We start from the raw sequence: 24,975 nt of genomic DNA on the forward strand, positions 1-24,975 counted from the left end.
TCATCCACATATTTACAAGGTCAGTGAGTGACGTTTGTAGATTAAGCCTTTGGGCTTTGCTCCTCATTATCTCATGGCTGATATGACTCAGTCCCGCTGGCATGCCAAGTCTTCCTGGGCTTACTTCGGTATACACAAACTCACAGCTCGCCCTCTTCCCCATGGTACACTGTAACAGTACTTCTGTCCGTAAGCAAGTAAGGACAGTTTGGTCAAAGCCCAGGAGACTGATGTGTTCCTCTGTCATCTACAGAGCCTGGAATAAATCTAGATGGCTTCATGGGCAAGTGGCCTGTACAGTCACATATGGCCTGTGCTACAGGGCCATGTAATGTTCTGCTATATTTAATGGGTTGGGAGGGCTGCCTAAGCAGGATTTCGTGTGACTCAAGCTGTGTCTCCAACTCATTACATAGCTGAGGTGAGGCTTGACATCCCATCCTCCTGCCCCCACCTCCCAAGTGCTTCGGTGACGAGCAAAACCAGCCCAACTGAATGTAAGGAGTTACCATCTGCGGTGATCCACCATCTTCAAAGTCTTCCCTGTTTGTATTGGGGGACCCTACGCTGCATTGCTCCCACAAAGCACACACCAGTCCTAACCGGAGCTGATGGGTGAGGTCTAGAGAGAAAATGCTAATCCTACAATCGTATACCCAGCTGGAAGTGAGGGTCATCTCATAATCTAATCTTCTCAACTGGTGCTCTTCACAAACGGCGTTTTATAGCCTACAAGGTACGCTGAAAAACAAATCATCTCATTAAAAATTCTTGTGGGGCTGGAGAAATGGCTCGGCCAGTGACATGCCTGCTGTGCAGACATAAAGATGCAAATCGGAATCCCTAGCGCCCACATAAAGGTATATCCCGGCGTCTGCCACACAGCAGGGGCAGAGGTCATGGCATGACAGGAAGGAGAGAAGCGGACCTCAGGAGCTCTCTGACCAGCTACCCCACACAACAGGCAAGCTCCAGATTCAACGGGAGACCCTGTCTCAAAAGACAAGGTAGACAGCAGCTGAGGCAGACAGGGAGGCAGCCTCTGGCCTGCGTGTGTACAGACAAAAGTGATTTTGCAAATTACACCAACAGAATGCACCTGCTCACACTAATGGACAGGTCTGTTCCAAGTTCTGCCTACCTAACTGCTAAACACACCACAAGGACACCACACGTGTGTGTTTCCACATACGTCACAAAGACATCACACTGGGTCTCTAACACACTAGCTACTCTATGAGAACGTGTCTGATAACAAAGGTCCTAACTGGAAAGAGCATTTGTCACCCAAATAAAACCTTTTTCTCTAGTTTTCTGAGTGTACACTGAGTGAAGCATATAAGGGGGGGTCACATTTATGTGGAGGCTGGCATGCCACAGGTATAAACAGAGGTCACCTTAGGTGCAGGGCCCCACCGTACCTGGCTGACATTCACAGGCTAGCCGATACACAGCCTCTGGGGGTCCTCTCTCCCTGCCTTCCCTTGCTGGACGAGCACTGGCATTACAGGCACAGGCTACCACATGTGACTCCACATGGGTTCTGGGGATGCAAACTCAGGGTTCCATAGCAAGAGCTTTACTCATCCCCTCAGCCTAAAAGAATCTTAGCAATACTCTCTAAATCTCATTTTCCAAGATCAGGCTGAAAGCACACATCCCACGCAGGACAGCAAGGAAAGCGAAGGCAGTTGTGAACACCAACACATTAGGAGCGCAGTTCCACAGGCCAGCCTGGGAAGGAAAGCCGTAACTGTCGGTCAGCACCAAAGCCGAGATAGACTGCCAGGACAGCAGTCTCTTAACACACACCATTCAGAGATAACATAAAGTTTGCCTTGAGAGCTGCCCCCAGACAGCTCAGGAAGAGCCTCCAAAGGGCAGTTTCCGGAGCCTCCATTAGCTAAAGAGAACGTTTGTTACACCAAGAGCTGACCACTAGATGGCAACACATCCCCACTTTCTCGGTACCAGCCTGGTCATTAGGGCAGCAAACAGCAGCAGCCAGGAGGCACAAGCCTTTCATTCCCTTACATTCTGGATGTTGATCTGCAGCTCCATTTTGTAGTGATTGAAGTCTTTGGAAAGTTCATGACCCTGATGATAGAAAGTAAACATCCCCTGAAAAAAGGACAGCATCTAAGACAAAGGAGAAAGGGGGCATTAGTGCACACCGAGAAAATAAAAAATAACAGCAAAAAAGAACCATACAGAACACCCAACATCTCCCTGTATGTGACTTCATGACCTAAGCAGCTTCGAAGAAGCCACGAGAACTGAAATAACTGTAAGAGCGTGTCACCTATCCATTGGTCTGTGCTGAAAGTGAAGAATGCCATTATTCACAAATACCAGCGTCACTAAACCATTTTTAATGCAATGTTCTCCAATTCTAACTATCTACTGATAGATACCTCATGAGTCACGGGAACCCTGCTGGCCGCTTAGAACAGGAACCTGAACACTGCGTGCAACATCAGGTGGACTCGGTGAAAGCATGGCCCACCTTCTTCCAGGGACACCACAGAGGGACGCCACAGAGGTGCTCAAGTGCGTGCCCAGGGACCGGGGAGGGGGCCATCAGTAACTAAGCCCTTAGTTCTCCACCAACTCCCAAGAGCCCCTTCCTAGAATGCAGCTGCTTCCAGCCACCGGTGAGCATGCCTCCAAAGTAAAAGTGATCGGGGAAAAGAATTTTAAAATCGTGAATTCGTTTTCTTCAGAATGCTGCAAGACACATACAATAAAAAACACCCGATGTCCAACGGCCAGGCTGTATCAATGTACGTCAGTCAGCTGTGGGGACACTGACAGCACTGAACTTTCCCTTCCGTTCCTCTTCTTGCTACCCTGGGGTGGCCTGAGTGTGTGTCTGAGCTCCTGCGCAGAACGAGGGTGAGCAATGTGGCACTCAGAACAAGGTGACATGCACCATAATCACTTCAGCACGAAAGGGACACTGTAAGGGCTAATTCTCTCTGGTTATGTGATTCTGCTATTCCCAACTGACTGTTTAAGTGTTATTTCTCACCATGAGGATAATGGGCCAACTCCAGTATCTGAATTATAGTTCGAGAAAGCAAGGGGAAAACTCAGTCTTTATTAAAATTATATCAGATGATTTTTTGTTAAAACCCATTACATGAAATGCCATCTGCACTTGATTAAGATGTTTACATCCACACCCTATATATGCTATATGTAACAGAACTTATTAGAAGACATCGATATAATCACAAAACTGGTGTCTCTGGGGGCTGGAGACATGGCTCAGTGAATACATTCTGCTAAATTCCCAGCGTCCATGTTGAATGGAAAGCCACCTATTAACCCAGCTCCAGGGAGAGCCGATACCTCTGGCCCCCACAGACACCTGCTTTCACACGCACATACCCACACACAGACACACATACAGAAACACAAGGCTAAAATAAATGTGGAAACTAGTGTTTCCGGTATAAATATAAAGGTCAGCCATTAACAAAACTGCTTCAAATGCTGCAACACGACTTAAAATAGTAAAATTTGAAACAAGAGAACACTTAAACAAACTTCCTCTAAAGAAACTGAAAACCATTGCCTCATGAAGATTAGCCCTGTCCCTCACGTGTGCTGCTGAGGCAGATGATTACATAAAGACTGTGTCAACTGCAGCGTGAGACCGTGCGGAGGAAGTGTCCCCACTCACGGGGCAGTGTGGACAAGGCCCTTCCCTCAGCTTGGTGCTTTCCTAGACTGACTAGCTGTGTCCACCCGAACCTAGGTGCGGGTCTCGTCCTGTGTCTCACAACACTATTCACAGGGATCCACCGCCAACTTGCTACTCACGGGTTCCACAAACTCGAACTTCTTTCTTTCTTGGATTTCCTGCAGCTTGCACACATATTCAAGAGAGAGTTCATAGAAGTGCTGCCGGGTCTGCTCCACTTGGAGATCTGCCTGTATGAAAACAGTCGCCGTTAGTCAGACCCCAAGACGGGGAACTGTCTATCAAACTCAACACCACAGGTCAGTGAACTCCAACCCGCGGTGCGCTGCTTTTACAAACTTGTATTAGAACCTGTGAGTGTTCGCTGGTGTCTCACTCGCTGCTACTCTCCTGCCGCAGGAGCACACGCGAAAGTCCGACATGATTCTCCCCAGACTCTGAAGAACACCCTCCTGTCACCCACAGACTGAAGATTGAGGAGTACACTTCGCCATGGAACTGGGTCCCAAGTCCCACCAACAGCACTCACTCTCCTAAGCAAGCCCTCGAAGAGTGATGCCAGCCTGCTGCGGAAGACAGGGAAGCTGCAGACGCCTCCACAAGGGGTGAGGGAGCAACACTTAGGGCATGACAGCCAGGACTCCAGGCCCATGTGGAGATGGGCATGATCCAGATCCCCAGGGCCCGGGGAGGGAGGGGGGTGCCAGCTGGTCGGGAGACTACTCAAACAGCAACACAACTTATGCTGCCTCACTGGGCAGGGCAGAAGGTGCACAGTGTCAGACAGGGCAGTGGGAAACCTCATCCTGGAAGACACCCTTAGAGGCATCAAGCGATACAACTTTACAACAAGCCTTCATCTAGGCCTGTCTCAAAAATAAAAAAAGCTGCACAGATGGGCAGCATACGCAAAGAAGATTAGCCTTGAGGGAAGCTCAAGGAGAGGCCTCCACAAGGAGAGGCCGCCTCACACCGCTCTGGGGCTGCCTGCTGGGCGGGAGGCAAGGGCGAGGCGGAACTGAGATCCCTGTGCTCGAGCGAAGGCACAACAAGCATGCATGCTCACCACGGCAAACGGCACGGCAGGCGCGAACACCATAAAAAGCAGACGACGCACTAGCCAGTGGTGGTGTGCGCCGTTAATCCCAGCAGCTGGAAGGTAAAGGCAGTCGGATCTCTGTGAGTTCCAGAACAGCCAGGGCTGTCTCAAAAACTCCACAAAAAAAAAAAGTGGAAAAAAGTGGAAGATGCTATCACCCACTATGTGCACTCTGGGGTACATACGCAAAATATCTGAAAGCAATGGCTCAAAAAGACAGGGCATAGCTCGGAGGTAGAAGCAACTCAAGTTTCTAAGGACGGGACAAATGTGCTTTAGGAAAACAATAGGATATAATCTGCCTCTAAAAATGCAACAGCTGGGTGCTAGCTTGGTGGTAGAAATGCCTACAGAGGAGACACGGGGACCCCGAACCTAGATAAAATGTCAGGTGTGGCCACACACGCGCCTGTAACACAAGCTTGGGAGGAGGGGTTGTCATCATAACTGGGCGTCCCCAGACAGGACCACAAGCGCTGTGGGTCAATAAAAGATGCAGAGATAAAGCACTGCAGAGAAGGTTCCAGGAAACGAGTCTCACTGCATGTGAGCAACCACTTATACAGTGGAAGCCTATGGACTGTGACGTTAACACTTTACACGGGCTTGAAGAGCGGGCGCTCAGACCTGCAGAGTCTCCTCATGAGAGGAGACACGGGGAGTGCAGACTCAGGCCGGCTGCACACTACTCACGCTTCCTCAGAATTCAGTGCTCTGACTTCACAAGCATGCTGGGCCCTGCTTCTTATTCAGAAGCACAGTGTGCCATGCAGACCGGCCAACAGGTCATGCCTGCATTTTCTCCTCTGTGGGGTGGAGGCAGAGGATTGCTGGGGTTTGCTGGCCTGTGGCCTAGTTTCAGGTTCAAGGAAACAAGGCAGACTGTGTGACAGGTCAGGCAGGACACCCGATGTCCTCCTCCCCCTTGCACACGTGCACACACACACACACACACACACACACACACACATAATGAAATATTACAAAAGGAGGCAAACCATACTGGTAACATGAACACCTGTAACCTCAACACTCAGGAAGCTAAGGCAAGGGGACAAGTTAGAGGCTATACAGCAACTTTGTGGCTTTAAAAAGAAAAGGAAGCAGCTTGGGAGTGGTGGCGCACAACTCTAGTCCCAGCACTCGGGAGGCAGAGGCAGGAGGATCTCTGTGAGTTCGAGGCCAGCCTGGTCTACACGGCAAGTTCCAGATCAGCCAAGACTACACAGAGAAACTGTCTAAAAAGAAAGGGGGGAGGGGAGAGGGAGGGGGGAGGGAAGCAAATTATGGCGATGCTACCCTGCACGGGTGAACTGTTAGGCTCTCACAGTAAATGCCACACATGAGACATAAAACCACAAACTCCAGATACATTAAATGCCCCAGATAGACAAGCAGGATGACAGAAAGGACGGCAGTGCTGCTGGAAGCCTGGGTGAGTGGCAGCTTCACAGGTAAAGGGCTCCTTCGAGCTCTGGAGACAAGTGGGGAATGGCGGCACCGCCAAGTAGAGCATTGAGCCAATGACCCTGGACAGTTAATGGCTAAAACTAACTAGAAGATAAACAGTTTACAGCAAAATGTCAGAAGTTTCTGAAACAAGTCTAATATCTGTCTAGTATTTAATTAAGATGCTTTACGCAAAATAAAGTTTCAGTGTAAAGTTACCAAAATAAAAGTTTCCACCTGAAATCATGACTCTATGTCCCCAGTAGTCAATCTGATTGTTCAGCCTATCAACAGGGTGACCCACAGTTAGACCCTGTAATCACGGTAAGGAACGGCTCCTTCATGTCACTGTCACTGGGGGTTATCACATGCAGATGGGACCAACCTTCAGCTGCTCCTGCTGTGGCCCGCCCCTCACGCTGCTGGTCACCCTGTCACCACCTCTGACATTCTGAACACCAAGAACTACTGGGCCATGTGCCTTATGACCCAGTGACCATGGTCCAGGTCACGCTCAGCTCGTAACTTACGCAGCCGCCCCAATATTCCGGTTGCTCTTAGGATACAGAATGAGTCCTCCACCCTGCCCGTCTAAAATGCACTCCCTGACTTTCTCCCACATGTTATCATTTAGATGTAGCTTGCATGTGCCCAGAAAACTTGAGTGCACTGGAAACCCTGGCCTCCCTCTGATGTGGCACACTTGGGTGATGGACTCGTCAAGACATAAGGCCTGCTACGGGGTTACCAGGGCGTGGAGGCATGAGTCTTGGAAAGGGCTAATGAAGATATCATGGAATTGGATGGATTCCCAAACGACTAGGTTGTTTTAAGGAGTCTGGAACCTCCCTGGTCTCTTAGACACAGAGCCACGGTGAAGCCCTTCATATCAAAGCCAAGCGGATGCCAATGTCACGGTCTCAGAACTCCAGAGTTACAAGCTAAATAAATCTGTTTTCTTTATAAACTGTGCGTCCATGTGTGTTTTGTAACAGCAACACAAGATGGACTAGCACGTACACTAAGCAAAAGTTATTAGCTTCTAATAAACAACTGCATTTTATAACCCAATTAGAGCTCTACACAAGTAGAAGACAGAAGATGAGTCTCACATAAAATTATTCAGTGTTACTTCTCCAGGGATATTTAAATTGTCTACAGGAGGAAAACAAACATTAAAAGCCAAGAAAAGAAATGGACTCTTCTGCCCTGCCCTAGGATTCAGAGACACTGATGGAGGTGGAAGTTCTTGTGTATGGTACCCACAGGGTAGGGGCAGCAGCTCCTAGCAGAAATAAAAAGTAGTCAGTCAGCACGGTGTGAACACGCCACAGCCAAAGCAGTCAGCACAGAACACACTGCAAGGTTCTGTTCTTTGAATTAAGAATGACACCTCTGCCCAGGGTCATCCCCAGCAACCCTAACTAATCTCTTGGGCTAAAGTCAAGTCACTGAAGAACAGACACATTAGCAGCTCACAAAAGCAATGAGAATCCAAAACCAAGCCTTCTCCTCTTTAAATGCCTCGTCCCTTTTGAGAAGGCTGTTTCAGATGGGAGCCTATATGGTTACGAAGAGTAAACAGAGAGAAAACATGTTCAACTGAAATGGAACTGAAACCATTCATCTTGGGGCCTCCTGAAATTCATGACCTGTATAGCCTCACTGTTCACACATCCTGTTGTACTTCATTCAAACCTCACTCTGACGGGTACTTTCTAGGCAGAAAGAATTAAAGCAAGAGTATATCCTTCAGAGGACGTATAGCCACTGAAAGAAGCCATGCAACAACGCATAGTAGGGGTAAGAAAACAGGAAGCCGAGGAAGGAGCTCATCTTAACAGACGGATGGCTGGAAGAAGCTTTGCTCACACAGGGCCCGAGTAAAGGGTATCTGGGACAGTACCTGAAGGAAGCAGACCCCTGGGTCGGAACAAGTGTGTGCCTATACCAACGCACCAAATTAGTAAAATAAAATCATATTCCAGGCAGCCTGAAGAACAAATGCAAAGAACCCAGCCAGAAACCTGCCTGGGGTCCTGGGTCCCATGCTTCTGGAGGTCCCATCAGCAGGGCTTTTAAAAGAAAGGGGGCGTGAGAAGGGGCCACAGGCTGATGGAGGAGAGGGGGAGTATGGGAGTTGAGGATACCGCCTACATTACGCACAAGGAGCATTCGGGACGAGATGGCTAATTAGAGTGATGTGGAAACTGACCCGCGGGATTAAAACTGCCTTGGAATAATTGAAAGTGGAGATAGGGGAAGAGAGGTGAAAAGAGCAGCAGCCTAAAACCCAGCCACCGGCTTCCTACACAGAAGGCAACAAGACAGGGCAGAGGCCTGCCTCGGGCAATGGAGCGAGGATTAAGTGATATAAAAGCTATCTTCTCTCTATAAAGTACTAAACGTCATCCAAATGTCAAAGGTGTAAGAAACAAAAGAAAATGTCACTTGTAGATGTCAAACCAACGAGGTATGCACACATTCGGTCTGTAAGCAAAGCACACAGCTGGGTTTTATACTATTATCATCTGGAGGGTAATGCATTCGTAGTAGGACATTACACCCAGATGCACGTGTGCTCAAAAACAAACAAAGGGAGGGAAGGCAGTTCTGTGCTTCCGTTGGTAAGTGTCAAGCCTCAGCTGCCTATCACATTATTGCTAACAAAATCTATGAGCTGGGGCTCAGGAGATGGCTGGGTGTTTAAGAGAAGGTACTGAGGTCCCAGTAGCTGAGGGGAAACAGGGAGCATATGTGATCCTACATCGCATGCACGCGCATGCGTGCATGCGTGCGTGTGTGTGTGTGTGTGTGTGTGTGTGTGTGTGTGTGTGTGTGTGTGGTGGGGTGTGTGTATAGGTGGTATCAGGGGTGTATGCTGGGGGCCTGGGGGTGGGTGGGGTCTATGTGTGCGAATGTGCACATGTGTTGTCAAGGACAAATAATTTTTTTTTCTGAAACAGGAGTGCATGCAATTCTTACATAAGTTCAGTTCCGAGCTCCAGAGGACCTGCTACTCTCTTCTGGCCTCTATGGGCACATGCACTCATGTACACATATCCACACACACACATACATGCATTAAAAATTAAGACGACTCTTAAAGCCTACATTTCATATTATAAATAACTGAAGCTAATATTCAAGCCTACGAGGAAGAGGGAAAAAGTCTAGAAAATTTAGAAAGAAAAGGAGAAAATGAGAGTTAAGATATAAATTCCTTTCTGCCTACATACTGCTTTTAAAAAAATAAAAATCTGTCTATTGACACAAATAGAAGAGATCTATTCTTTCCTACAAGAACCCCTGATCTCTCAGCACTCACGGAGACTAACCCTGCTATCACATACAAGAAACAGTGCATGAGCTCATTCAGTTCAGCTCATCAAAAAGACCTGGAAAGTCCCTGCAAAGTAGTGTGTGGGGTTCTGTTTTGTGGGGGTTTACTGGTTTTTTATTGTTGTTTTGTTTTTAGTTTTTCCAAGACAGGGTTTCTCTGTGTAGCCCTGGCTGTCCTGGAACTTGCTCTGTAGACAAGGCTGGCCTCAAACTCATAGAGCTCCACCTGCCTCTGCTTCCTGGGAGCTAAGACTAAAGGCATGTGCCACCACACCTGGCTGTGTAAGTTCTTTGTGACACTGACTAACATTGCTCCTGTGAAAAACTCAGAGCCCAAAACTGACTACTATGAATCCAAACTTAATCAACACTGGAAAACATATGCATTGTTGCCTCATTTCACAGAACTCTACTCTTATTCAGGGCAGTATGTTTTTGCCATGCCTGTACAATCTCAGGTGAAAAGTTTTCACAAGTAAAGTAGCTTTTTAAAAAGAAAGAGGTATATACTGCAGATATCAAGAGAAACGTGAAAAAGAATACCTCCTGCAAATGTGAGTCTTTCTTCCTGGCAGAGAGAGCCAAGTGTTTGTCGATCAGGCTGTAATTCTTTTCCGTCTCTTTGTCAAACTTCTTCTTTTCTTCCTACAAGTCAAAGCCAGACAATGATGATTACACACAGCACACGCAAATCACATGCACAGTCAGATCTACTGGAGGCAGAAATGTGAAGCATTGAAAAGAAAGTAAGGAGACACTAAATGTGGGGACACTAAATACGGGGACACTAAATGTGGGGACACTAAATGTGGGGACACTGCTGAGGCCATGCCGCCTGCCCCTGAACTGCACTTCTGATCAGAGTCGGCTCTGGGACCATGAAACACGACTCCCGCTGCTCACAGCGTTCAAGTCTTCACGTTACCTCACTCTTCTCTCACAAAAAAGAAAACCACCTAAGAGGCTGAACTTACAGAACAGGCTTTCTCGGGACTTTGCTCAGAGATGAAATTCGTGACAGGCTGAGGAAGCTTTGCCACACAGATTTTTATTCATTAATAATCCGAGAATCTCAGTGAAGACAGCCATCAATAGTCTGCTCTGAAGAGAATGACGCTCTAGTCAGAACTGCTACTGTTTCCCCACCTTACGAGGTTCAGATGCCACTTAGCACAGCATCAGTGGTCCACAGGCCCCAACACAATACTGACAGTCAGTTAGCTCAGCACACACTTCTTGGGTACCGCCTACAGCTAGACTTTGCTTTGGCTGTAAAAGCATTTTGAGAAAGCAAGTAAGCCAGCGTCTGAGGGTAAGGACGGCAGAGCAGTCAATTCACTCTTGACAACATTTTTAAGCTTACATCTTTGTGATGTTAAAAAAATGTCCATCAAACTCCCCCTTACTCCCTATCACGCCCCAGGCAAAGTCCCTTCCTTATTTTTCTATTTTTTTTTCTAAATCAAAGACAGTGAACTACCCTAGTCAAATTTTCTAGACTGGGTTTTCTCATTTAGGGGAAGATGAAACAAAAACTGTGATTTCTGCATCCTGGCATGCATGTCCCACTGAGCTCTGAGGGCCTGGGACAGCATAGCCTCTGCTTCAGCATTTGAGACCACAAATGAACCCCACATCAATGAAGCCGAGACTCGGGAATTGGTGATCTTCCCAATTCTAACCAACAATCTGAAAAGCCTTAAAACAAGCTCTTCACCAAGCCTCAAACTACTGCCTCTCCTCAGCATGTCGGGAGAGCGAATGCCTCCTTCTCAATCCTGAAACTGACTTACATACCTCTCCTGAGTCCTGGGATTAAAGGTGTGAGCTATAATTCTCTTTCAGACTGATTAAATCTTGTATAGATCTAGATAGCCTTGGATTCACAGAGACCCGTCTTTCTCTTAATCCTGAGTCCTAGGATTAAAGGTGTGTGCCACCACCTCCTAGCTTCTGGCTGCTGGGATTAAAGGTTTGTATCACCACTGCCTGATCTCTATAGCCTGAGGCTGACTTTGCTTTCTGAATGCTCAGGCAAGCTTTAGTAAATCATAAACAACAGATCACCACAGGAGGTATGTGAATTGTGGGTAAAGTTGGGGATGGGAGAGAAAAGCAGCACAAAGGCTTTCTTAACTAAGAGTTTGATCTGGGAGCCAGGGTCACGCACCTACTGGAGGAGAAATACTGGGCTGCCAAAGTGCCAGAGCATTTGCTCCAGGAATCTCCACTCAGACAATTATTTCTCCCTGTGTCTACCTCGAGTGTGGCTGTAGCATATTTGTTTCTTTGTGTTCGAGCCATTTCTTGTGCTAAAATATACAAGTCCTCAGTACTGCAGTCGGGAGCAACCAGTAAGAATGGAGCACGCTCTTTGCAACAGTACACAGGAGACGGATACACTACAAACTGGCAGCAACATCCTGGAGTTCAAGTCAACTGCAAGAGGCAAGCGGTTCTCTCTCAGGACGCGGACATTGTAAACATTGAGAGTCTGAGTGAGTCGGTAGGACAGTGAAGGGTGTCCAGCCGGAAAAAGGGTTGAAGAAAGAAGAGCATTGTCAATGCCAGACGACAGCCCTCCAAGGTGGGGGCTTGTCTCCACGTGAGATACAAGCCTATCACGTGTGTCATGTTTTTATAAAACTCACTAAGCCAAGTAAACTTTGTTTACAGATTAAATATGGCTCACAGGAAGCTACCTTATAATCTGTCATAAAATTACACATGTAAAAAAAGTAGAGATATGACTTAAAATAGTAGTGTGGGATAAAATAAGATCAATATAAATGTATAATGGAAGAAGAAAGTCATGAACCTAAGACCCACAACTAAAATTAACAGAACTCGTAAAAGTTACTAAGAAATAAAACATAGTCAAGCAGTGACCCACGCCTTTAATCCCAGCACTCAGAAGGCAGAGGCACATAGACCTCTGTGAGTTCCAGGCCAGCCTGGTCTACAGAGTGAGTTCCAGAGCAGCCAGGGCTACACAGAGAAACACCATCTCACAAAAAACAAACAAACAAAAACAAAAAAAGCCCACAGAAAGAAAAAGTAAAATACAAACAAAGGTGCCCTGCAGAAAGCACACCATTTTAAAATATATTACTTAACTAGTTGGGTTGGTATAACTGTTTACTGGGGAACCAGAAACAGAACCCCACCCATGTCAGAATTAATTCCAGATGGGCTGAAAGAGTCATGAGTTAAATATGAAGCTGTAATAAAAAGACTGTCATCACATCTCAAAATAAAACAAAGACCATCTAAGCAAAACAACTGGTAGAAGCCCAGAGAGATCCTCCAGACCTCAAAAAGTGTCCAGTACACCAGCTAACGGAGTAAACAGCAAATCAGGGGAACTGCAGTCGAAAAGAACCAAACATTCTCAAGTCAAAGGCATTTCATCATTTTTACATTTCCGTCAGAAAAGGGAAGAAGTCATAAAAATATGAGCATATCTGTGAATTGCCCCAGAGTTTGTGTTTTCTTTTGGAAGGGGGAAGTTTTTTTAAATTATTATTATTATTACATTTACTGTAGCATAACTATCTTTGTGTAGTTATCTACATTTTTGCAACTTTTCTTGGGAAGCAAACAGGTTTTCTTTTAAACATTTGAGCAGTCTAGAGAATTTAAACACTTTCTTAGGGGATTTCAGTTCTCTTTCTATTTGAATGAGGAGGTGAACTATACGTCACACTGGAAACAGGACCCCAAAGACAGGCAGCAACCATCACAGGCACTCTTTAGACATCCCCACCCCACCCTGCACATTCCAGCTAAGCAGGCTTCTGCTGGCTCTGTCCCCATTCCAGACTCCAGCAAGGTTCTACCGCCAGGTGAGACCCACTTCCAGGAAGCACTCCCTGCCCATCCAGGGTGGCCTTGCGTGCGTGCGTGCGTGCGTGCGTGCGGCGTGCGTGCGTGCGTGAGCGCACACATGCACACGCCTCCCTGAACTACCCTCTGTCCATACTCGGCCTTCCTTTAGAGAAGGGAGTCCAGCTTTTCTTCCCACACAATCCAGTGCCTGGCTCCTCATCCAGTGTGAGGAGGGCAAGTGACTCAGCCAGCACGGCGTCACAGGACATCAACATTGACCAGAGACGCACGGCACGAGAACACCTGCTGTGGATTCACGTAACGTGTGCCACAGCTGGGCAGATAAATCATAGTCAGTCCAGAATGAAGAGTGGATTAAAACCCCAAGCCATTCTTTTTTGGCAAGATGAGGGGGCAAGCCGAAGGTAGGATACTAACGTGTGCAACCACACACATCAGGCCCCGAACCTGACACGTGGTGGGTGGTTCAAGATTCTTTTACATCTCAAAATTGCCTCCTGAGACAGACCAGGGGACCACGGGACAGCACGTCAAGTAGCTAGCCCTACATCACAGTTCACGCAGGCAGGAGCAAAGCCGTCTCCCTGACGGGGCTGAGTGTGTTCCCAAGCCAGGCGGGGCAGATCACAGACCTCACTCAGCATACCCCACCATTTTCCACAGCTCATCCTCGCTAACCCTCCCCTTCCTTACTCTCCCACAGACTTGCTGACAGCTAGCCAGTACTTTAATTCACTGTGTGTCCCTGGGCCTCAGACACTGTGTCACGTGACAGACACAACTACGTGCTTTGTAACTAAAGGGAGACGTAATAGGATTAAGTAGTGTTCCACTTTACCAAACCACTTGGCACGATGAGCTAGTTGGGCAGATTTGGTTCTGCTCATATTTTGTACTTATTTACAAAATCAGGGCCAGTCAGTTTTTAGTAAGTCTGTTCATTAGATATACTCTTGGAAAGAAACATTTTTAAAGCATGACTGTAAGCTTCGTCCTGTGTTTAAATGCTTTGGGGCCACTGGGTGAAATGGAACTGTGCTCTCTCCGAGGTCGTTTGAATCGTCTGTCAGGACAGTTTACGGCATCTGTCCTGACACTAGCACACTGCGGCTACTGTTGCTAGCCCACTGCCACTACTGGTGCAGAGCCGGGTCTGCACCATCACCTGGCTGGTGAGGCGTTAGAGACAACAATGCTGGGCTCTCCCACTGGCACCTGCACCCTTCACTCAATGCGCTTTGCCCCCAGCGAGCTTGACATGCGCTGGGGGACACTGCACAGTAGACACCAACACTGCACAGAAAAAGGGAAGAGAGCGAGAAGGGGCTAAGAATGAAGCCCTCCTTGAGGAAAACTCCCAACAGCACCACAGCACAGCCAGAAGCACCCAGGGTCTTGCCAAGGCCAATGGGCTTCGACCCACGTCTGATTCCAGCAGGCACACACGAAAACACAGAAGAGTGTTCAAAACAGAAACAAGCCCAAACCCAACAGACATGACTCAAGGCAGGTACATCAAAACAGAACAAAATCCTCAGGACTACCTCAGAGGTTTTTAAAAGCCCAATTTACAGAAACCACCTAGCAGCTTAGATTACACTTACACCATAGTTAAACGTGTAATTAGGCTTCTAGAAACTAGAGAATGCAGGCACAGATGGAACCAGGAGCTCACAGAAGAGCAAGCAGGGAGGAACCAACACAGGGGAAGAGAAGAGGAGACAAGATAAAATGCTGACCCTGACATCTCCAAACTCTGATGCAGCCAACTTCTAAATATGCTGTTTTCATCTCCACATGAAAACTGCTCTGTGATGTTTGTCAAAACAGTCCGCAAACTATGGGCTTTATCCCATGTAAGCACACTCACCAAAGGAACACAAGTACATGCTTGTCACAACAAGGCTAGGTGTCCCAAAAGCAGACACCAGACAGGGACAGGGACAGACACACACACACACACACACACACACACACACACACACACACACACACACACACACACCCTCACACACGCTCACACATGCTCACACACACTCACACATGCTCACACACGCTCACACATGAGCAGGTACCTAAACTCCAAGTTTGGTTCTTACACAATTATTATTAACCAAATAAGCACTTTTCTAGACATCTTCTATGATAAGGCAAGGTAGAAGGTTCTAGAGGATAAAGAAAAATTATGCACAGTCTTTGGAAGGTTTAGTAATGTAATGCAAAACATACCCATTTCTGTATTACTGTATTACAGAGGAAACCACTTCTATTCAGTTGTTAAGGGCGTGTCCTCCCAGGGACATCAACAGACAAGACAGTCACTCCACATGCTGTACTCACCAAGAATGGAGCTAAACCCTTCAAAACCTACAGTCAGAAACACAATGGCACCGCAAAGAAAAGGGCCTTCGGGATAGCATTTGGTCACTACCCAGCCTGAGTCACACATCACACTACCGCAGCAATTTCTCCCTGATTTTGCAAGTTGCTTTGCTGAACAAACAACACGGAACTTCGTGAAGGAGGCATGGAGCCAGGAAAGGCACTGTGAGAAGATTCTACTAATGAGCAACAGAAGAAAGAAACGTACACAACACACTGGGGAAAATGGACAATAAAAACATAAGGCAATTTACTGGTTAAATCGCTCTTACATTAAAGTAATATAATCCTTGCGCTCCCTCACCCACCATCTAACTGAAGTATGAAATGAATGTTCTATTAGTGTAGTGCCTGCCAATGAAACAGAGGCATGTTTAAGCTTCAGCATATGACTGACTAGCTCTCACACTTAAATTAACCCATTTCTATTAACCTATGTGTTGTCACATGGTCGTGGCTTACCGGCAATGCTCTGGCATCTCCCTGACTCTGCCTTCCTTCTCTCTCTATCTCCGTTTGGATTTCCTGCCTAGCTACATTCTGCATGACCACTGGCTAAATCAGTTTCTTTATTAAGCAATGGAAACAAAACATATTCACAGCACACAGAGGGGCATCCCATATCATCTCCCCTTTCCTCCCCTTTCCTCCCTTTCCTCCCTTTCCTAATTAAAAAGGAAGGTTTTCCAACTCCAACAATGTAAAATTACACATAACAAAACAAGTATCAAGCAAGAATTATGTTACAATACCCAGTCCGTTTGCATTTGGAAATTTTAAAGAAAATACTCCATCATCTACTATCCTATCTTTGTGAGTCCCAAGTTTTTTATGTAACTAATCTTTTATTGTAACCTCAGAAAACTATAATTATATCTAGTCTTCAACTCCATCTAAGACCCCAGAAGGATATAATATTATCTAAGTAAACAGCAAGTATATTGCAAGCAACTTCCAAAACTCTAAAAATGACAGAGACATCTGGCTGCCTGGACATTCACACAAGGTTCCTCTGCAACACTGGGGCATCCATCTTCAGCTTACAGGCCTAGAGTGTCTGGCAGACTTCTCAGCAAAGCAGGAAGTCTGAAACTGCTCCATCTGTATTGGCAGTTTGTCAGTCACTTTTCCCTCTGTGTCCTGTAGAACATCTGGCAGTTTCTTCTGTGAAGTGGGAACCCTGAAGGATTGTACCATCCTATCTTGGCAAGTTCAACAGTCACTCCTCCATGGGTCCTGCATGTCCAGTTTATACAGTCAAGCAGTCCAGTCAAGAGCAGTTTCCTGCCCAAAAGGCTAGTCCTGCCACCTTGAAAGCAAACTCCATGGGAGCCTCCTCGATGCCCATAACCCTCTTGAAGTAATTGGTGCTGCCAGGAGCAGATGTGTCTCACTGTAAAGAAAGTTTTAAATGCCATATTCTGTATGTCTCTGAAGTGTTTGAGGATTACCTGTCCATCTGAAATACATCTAGAAAACCTAACTAACATGACTATAAGCTCGACTGTTATTAATTTGTATCTCTTAATTATACATTACATTTTTAAATAAGCAGCATAAACATAATACCCCCAAACAAAAATAGAAATATATATATATATATATATATATATATATATATATATATGATAACAAACTTGACCTTAAATTTGTATCACTAAACCAAAACCCATGCCAATGTAAGGTACTCATTTCTATATCACACACCAGAGGAAAGCAGAAGGGTGCTGGGTCCTTCATCTCACAGGTAAGGCAAGGATCTGTCATGAGTGGAAGGTGCACCCCATCTCCTGCTGCAGTTACGAGCTGCTGTGGCTGCTGTGGCTCATATACTGTCAGGAGAAGGGGCAGGGCACGGGGCACCCTTGATGACACCCACTACCTTCAACTTACAGTCTTTCTGTACATTATATGGCCAAACAGAAATACCAACTAATCTGAAGAAGATTCTATAAATACCAAACAAAAAGACTGGTGTGTGTTGTGCCTATCTATAGCTTTTGGGCACAAGATTTATTTGTACCAAAAGCATTTGATTTTTTTTCACTATCTAACGAGCATAAAGAGAAAGGAAAAACCCTTCACATCCCCAGCGCTGTGCAGAGAACTGTGACAGATGAGAAAATTCTCTTCTCCTTGCTCTAGGCCAAGAACAGTCAACAAGACACTAACAGTACTTCTTCTTCTCATGTTACAAGAGAAAAGGATGGGTGTAAATGATTTCTCCAGGTTAACTTCGAGGCTGATATCACAAACTTTAGAAGTTGCCAATATCTTCAGCCCCCCCCGCCCCCATGGCAAAGCTGCTTGCTGTATTATTCCGGGAAATGCTGGCTACATCCCAGATCCTTGAATGTGAGGCTGTAGGTCACTCTTCCAATAAACACTTGTACATAATAGAAGCTCAGTAATTTTTTTGCTAGAGTCGAGGAAATTACCTCCCAACAACAGTAACCTCTTCCCAGTTTCCACGGCATCGTGTGGGAGCAGTGTCCCTAACCAAAGCCTAGCACAGTCACAGTTCTCAAGCAACAAGAGATGCACACACAGTGGTGACTTTAGCAGACAGCTTTCCATCCAGAGAAAGAAATGCAAGCTCCCTGTCAAGATTTAGCCAAAGATTACTAGATGGCTTACTACCCATCCAGGTGTTTTTGTTTTGTTTTCAATTTCACCTCCCCGAAGGGGAAAAGTGCATTTAAAACATTAAACAACAGATGGTCTACCCCAGCATGCCCTCCACTCTGCCAAATGTGAGTAAAGAATACAGTCACAGCTAAGGCGCCAGAATGTTCTGTTTACAAGTGTGCTCAAATTAGACACAAACCTTTACCGCTCCGAGCTGTTCTTTTCTGAATTTTTCCAAGGGTTTAATCAGGGTTTCGGTAACACTTAATGCCTAGAGAACAAGAGTAATAACAAAAGAACACAGTATTAGGAAAAACATAGTATTTCATTTTCCTCTTGCGCTCCACCCAGAAGTAACATGATCAACATATTTAGCGGGTTTGCCTCATTCTGCCAAGATAACAACTACGGCACTGTACAACCTATTAAAGAGTTACACGTCTGTAAGTGTTTTCAGGAGAGAGGGTTGAAGCAGCAGGCACAGAACATGTAACGCAGCCCACAGCTCTCCTCAAACAGCACAAAGGCTATCAGTAAACAAAGGGCTCTATGACACCCACTACATAACACTTCTGTCTGAGATCACCTCCTCCTCAGAAATTTAAAATTCAATTGCATTCCTTCCCTGGTTATCACACAGTAAGGAAAGAACTCAGAACCGTGCACATCTTCTAAATACGAGCCATCTGACTTCACCATCAACAACCCCCTGTCCTCCTGAGAGTGGAGAGTGCGTTAGGGACATGGGCGGAATCATGGGGACTCAAGCAAAAGCCAGAGCAAGTGTTTGGCCCTGCTGGCAAGCACTGCTTCAGGGAGGGTCAAGACGGCAGGCCACACACACTCTGACCACAGACTCACTCACATCTTACTCTGACTCTCTTGGGCTTTTACTCAAAGCCACAGAATGCTGCAAATGCAGGGAGAGCACACTTGGGTAACAGTACACTACTCAACAGTGGCTTTCTCAGCCTCCAACTCCAAGATCCAGAAATATCCAGAATGATGGAAGGACCCTAAAACACTACACAAGGATGTGTCATCTACCTCTTACAAAGCCCCTCAAAAAAAGGGGGAGGGGGACCCAAGCTTAAAACAAAGGAAAAATGTCAAATGCTTTTAAAAGGAACATACAGGAAATCAAACAGAGGTACCCCCCTGTTCTCCAGGCCAAGTTCTCTCCCTGGCCTTGGGATTCTTAATTTAACCAAAGGCTCTTTTTCATTCACTCATTACATAAGGATTACTGCTAAGGTAAACACTCATAACACAAGGTAAATACAAAATATGTAAATATCCCTGCAAACACAAGAACACAAGAAACATTGCTACTTAATTGCAAAAGAGCTAGGGTAACACAGACCCACAGGAAAAGAACAGTCGGCACAGAGAAAATGCGTTCATCTTCCATCTTGAACATGTAGCACCATGTGACTGGAAATAGTGACGAGCGGGAGAGCACCCCACACTGAAGGAGAGAGCTCTACACACCTCCCGACTAATTAACTGATATGGTGCACCTTCTACACTCTGGCCAGAGTCTCAGACAAGAGCTTCAATCGAGATTAGAACTTCAATCAAGCACCTCCCATCAAACAGAGACTCGGTACAAATGTTGTAGCTAGTTCACTTGAGACTTTCACTACACTAACATTTTCTTCCCACAGGATCCCATGAGGTTATCATCATCCCATTTCAGCAGGAAGTAATTTTGAGAATACTACGCCCCCTTTCCCTACTGTTGATATTACAGGATAATTTACACCTGCTAGGGTTAGTTTTCAATTCTTTAGGGTTGGGATTGGAAGGACTTGGGCATCTCTTTCAGAAAAGTTTAGGGTTTAGATGGGATAGATATGCTTAAAATACGATAAAGGTAGATTATAATTTGTTTAGCACCTTCTATGCTTTATATATGTTTGAGACAATTTGTTTCAAGTCTAAATCTTTCTTTAGACTAAAAGGGGAATTGTAGGTAGAGATCTCACAGTACCTACAGCACAGGTACATGAGGGAGAGGCAGAGATAAAGGTCAAAGAAGGAGGGCTCAGGCTCTCTCTTGGGGCTGTGGTTGAAAGTCGGAGACCAGCAGAGCGCTGAGCTCAGTTCTCGGCTACTCATGTAAGTGACTTCTCTCTCTCTAATAAAGTATCATACGACTCCCCTTCCCGGTATCCTTGGTGTGGCTCCTTAGCCATCTTCAAAGAACTGATAGAATGATAACTGCATCTCTTGGGAATCTGCTGCTCTGAGCAAAGGACTTAGCGGTGGGGAAACTGGAAGAAGAAAGAAACTCTTCCCAGGAAGGCTCTCCAGGAGACCAGACATAATGCTGGCTCACGCAATTATAGACACGAAAAAGAAGCAAGCAGATTTCAGACATATCTACGAGCTAAGTCAACTGAGTACAGGGGAAAAAAATGGAAATATCTGTAATCGCTACCAGATTTTGTATGAGCGAACAGCTACCTAAGAGCACCGTCGGTTTGGATCCTTAACGGCTTCCAAAGGTCCATATGCTGAAAGGTCCAGCAGCAGCAGCCTGTGGTACTAGGAGAACCATCACCGTGAAAGGAATACTGGAACTGTAGCCCCTTCTCTTCTGGGGTTCCCGCTCAACATAAACTGAACAGCTCTGCTCCACCTGACCCACCATCAGCACAAAATCAAAGGAGCCTAGCGACCATGAACAGCGCCTGTGATGAGCCAGAGTCTGATGTTAGATGAAGGAGGGGGTCTGCCATGTGAGCATCAGTCTGTTAAGCGTGGGCTCAGATGTCTATGACTCTGAACACTCTCCTGTATTTCTGGGACTGTGAACATTTGCCAACCTGTTATATCAGCATGCAATGAGTGATGGCCCCTTCTCCTAGAATGCCAGCTTTTATACCAGCATGCACTGGGACCTGGCTTCTCTCCTGGGATGCCAGCCTCTGCAGAAAATATATAATCTATAGGTCATTCGGATACAGAATAGGAGAGATCTAGATACGAGAGCCAGAAGTGGAACAGATGTCACCTAAGTGTGTCTTAATTTATAGGACCCTGGGTAGATCCAGTCCAGTATCTATGGGAAAGGCCAGACAGCAGGGGATCATACCTTGAGGAGTAACTATCTTGAGGACAGCCACTCTTCAGAGAGGTGACTGAGGAGGGAGAGGGAGGAGGGAGAGGGAGGAGGGCAGGACTTTTCCTAGAGTGTTTTGTTTTGTTTTAAAGACAGAGGTCGCTACATAAGAGATGAGAACATGTGCAAATGGCCATGAGAAGAGCCTACAAAAGAGGCTGAACAGCAGCTACGCAGAACACGGGAAGACACGGAATGCTGACACTGCACAGGGAGCTACCCTGCCTGAGACTTGCGGCCCTTCCTTCCCTTCTAGCAAGAGCCAGTATCCATACGCCTGCAGATGCCATGGCAAGGACTACCAGATGGCTATTTTCTCTGTGAGGTGTAAGGCAAAGACATTCACAGAGAGGTCCAGGCTGAAAATAATTTGAAGACAGAGGGGGAGACAGGCAGGCAGGGAAGCAGGCAGGCAGGCTGCCTGTGGAAACAGGAACAACGCTGGGCAGGGCTGAAGTCCTGCTGCAGAAGTGAACGTAAGTTTCCAACTGCCTTATTGTGGGATTTTTCTCTCACAATGAAGAGAGAAGATGAGAGATGAGGTTCGTCCCAGTTGGAAGCATCTCCCAGAGACGCAAGTGCACCAGCATCCCAAGCTGTGGTATCTGGAATGCTGCTGAACTGAGCTGCAGGAATCTCCAAGTCACAAGCGTGAACCCTGCGGTGAGAGATCATGCCCTGATCAAAATGCACAGACCCAGAACTGGGGCAGAAAACAGTGCTCTCCAGGCAAAGGTGAGAGCCGGAACCGTCCTCCATGTGGAAAGAGAACACAGCACTTTGAGGTATGCAGCTCTTAGCAGTCCGCTGCTGGTGGAGGCAATGAAGGCAAGAGGCCCCTAGGAGGCTAGAGTCATCAGATGCCATCTGCTGCCATCAAAAGCGTCCCAAGGAAATGCTCGGAGGACGACAAAGACACCTGTAATACGGGTATGCGCCAGTCTCCACAGCAAACAGTCCCTCAGAAAACGGTAACAGACAAGCTAGCTCAAGAGTAACTTCAGGTCATGGAATTGTCCTCATTTAGAGGCCTGATCTGATGCCCATGAAATCTGCCCGGCCACCAGGAGCTCCACAGCGATGGAAAGAGTGTGGAGGCCTCTTCTAGCTGGAAGCCAATAAGCAAACTCCCAAAGCAAGGGAGGAGTGGCGGCCGCCAAGAGTACACACAAGTCTAAGGGTGTCTATTTTGCTTTGTTTTGTTTTTTTCACTAAAATGCTCTGCAAAGCTTAAAATCCACCATTACATTGTCGTTCCCCTGGAAAGTCTAATATGTAACTCTAGAACAGAGCCTAAAATGTTTCTTTTAAGAACAAAGTAATGACCAGTCACTCACCATTTTGTAAGGTACTGTTGTCACAGAAGAAGGACTGTTTTCTTCTTCCTCTCAAAAGAGACTGGAGGCTCCACGGAGTCTCACATTCCTTTCATAATTTCACAGAAACATAGTGTTGTTGCTGCAAAGTATCTCCTAAAGCCAAACACTATCCCTCCTCCCCAGGGACAAATGAGTCCTCCTAGTACTAAACACTATCCTCCCCAGGGACAAAGGAGTCCTCCTAATACTAAACACTGCTTATCCTCCCCAGGGACAAATGAGTCCTCCTAATACTAAACACTATCCCTCCTCCCCAGGGACAAATGAGTCCTCCTAATACTAAACACTATCCCTCCTCCCCAGGGACAAATGAGTCCTCCTAGTACTAAACACTGTCCTCCCCAGGGACAAAGGAGTCCTCCTAATACTAAACACCGCTTATCCTCCCCAGGGACAAAGGAATACCAAATCTCCAACCAAGCTACCCTGTGGCTCCCAAGGCAACTCCCAAGGCAATCTGCAGATAATGCCTTCTGCATTTCAAAGACAATTGAATTAACAATTGAATGAGAAAGACTTCCAAGTGTTAGAAAAAAGAGAGAGATGAAACAGAACAGATATAGAATGTGATTTTACTATCACAACATAAAAAGATGATGAAATCATTCTGGTAGAAAGAAATCCCAGAATCCCTTCCTTCCTGAGCCTTGGGAAGGGTTCTAGATGGTCTTAGAGACAAAAGGCGACTCTATGAACATGAAACACGTTGCTGTCTCAGAGACCTTGTACTGCAGTAGGAGACAGCCAGCCTGTTCTATATAAGGTCAGGTGACAGGGCACTGGAGCACAAAACCAGCCAACCTAGTGCAGGAACAGGATGCAAGGCAGACCTGCCCCCGGGCCAGGCTGCCAACCCTGCCTGAAGAGTGGCTTCCATCGTCTGTGAGTTTGCTGACCAGAGACTGGGGCAATGCTGGCTGGGAGCACCACCCTTCCATAGCTCTCTCACTTAAAAGAGGGACTCAAACGTGATCCCACCAAGTCTTCGTGGGTGAGAAAGCTCCTGGACTCTGATGCTGAAAGGTAGTTGCTCAGGAATACAGGACATTTTAACAGTTTGTGTGAATTCAGTAATGAGCTTTGAGCCCTAAAATGTTCACTTAGCCAATCGAGTCCCGTCAGATGGTGAAGGAACAAACCAGTTACACATGGCGCTCAACTCTGCAGTTACATCTAAGAGCCCTCACAACAGGACAGTGAAACATTCCATGGAGATGTTCCTAATTAGAATGCTAAAAAGGATCCCTCCATTGAGATGGTTCAGCAGGAAAAGGCACCTGCTGCTCAGGCCTGACAGTTTAATCCCTAGATCCCACTTAGAGGTGGGTGGAGAGACCTACAGGCAGTGTTCAATGGGGCAGAGCATTTAGCAAGAACACAGGTCTTTAAGCATTTAAAGGATAATATGAGAGAAAAGGAAGAAAACAGATTTAATTTGCTCCCAGTGTGCAACACCAGACGGAACAGGTAGAGACCTCAGAGCAGCAGAGTCTGGTTTCACTATTAAAAGGAACTTATTAAGAGCTATCCTGATCAGGGCCGCCTTCCAAGGTAGAGATGACAAACTCCCTCTATATAAACACGACGAAGCTAGCATTCAATGTCCTTCTCCACAGAAGTTAGTCCAAGAAACTTGAGGTCCCAATGTATCCTCAGTCCTGGGAATTCTAGGTGAGCTGGAGAAAGGCAAAACACAAACTGCATTTCCATGTTCCTCTGAAAGGTTAAGACAGCAAACTCCAGAGACTCACAATGCAAGATAAAAGTCAAATTGCCATAAAACTTTTCAGCAGTGTTCGCAAGGATGACTCTGGTCTCAGATCTTGTCTCACTAGATGCTTGGCTCTAAAACCCTTGAGCTAGGCGGTACTGACACACACCTTTAATCCTAGCACTTGGCAGCAGAGGGAGGTGGGTCTCTGAGTTCGAGGCCAGCCTGGTCTATAGAGTTCCAGGACAGCAGGGGCTCCACAAAGAATCCCTGCCTCACAAACCAAATAATAATAATGCG

The 24,975-nt window shown here is 46.4% G+C and overlaps 1 protein-coding gene across 3 annotated transcripts in view; it reads right to left on the reverse strand.

Moving 5' to 3' along the window:
- Nucleotides 1-24,975, reverse strand: part of Arhgap10 (Rho GTPase activating protein 10) — a 252,142-nt gene that overhangs the window by 140,192 nt on the left and 86,975 nt on the right. For 2 of the 3 annotated variants that reach the window (XR_005872780.1, XM_040734822.1), the window contains exons 4-7: nucleotides 18,658-18,729; nucleotides 10,143-10,244; nucleotides 3,829-3,939; nucleotides 2,035-2,139 (exon numbers count right to left, since the gene is read on the reverse strand). Coding sequence is in view for 2 of the 3 variants with exons in the window: in XM_040734822.1 (XP_040590756.1) it covers nucleotides 2,035-2,139; nucleotides 3,829-3,939; nucleotides 10,143-10,244; nucleotides 18,658-18,729 (390 nt within the window). In the remaining variant the exon portion in view is untranslated. The remainder of the gene's footprint in view (nucleotides 1-2,034; nucleotides 2,140-3,828; nucleotides 3,940-10,142; nucleotides 10,245-18,657; nucleotides 18,730-24,975) is intronic. The other variant, XM_040734823.1, reaches the window with a different exon arrangement.

This window comes from Mesocricetus auratus, unplaced genomic scaffold (assembly GCF_017639785.1).
Source record: "Mesocricetus auratus isolate SY011 unplaced genomic scaffold, BCM_Maur_2.0 Super-Scaffold_100041, whole genome shotgun sequence".
NCBI classification, from domain to species: domain Eukaryota; kingdom Metazoa; phylum Chordata; class Mammalia; order Rodentia; family Cricetidae; genus Mesocricetus; species Mesocricetus auratus.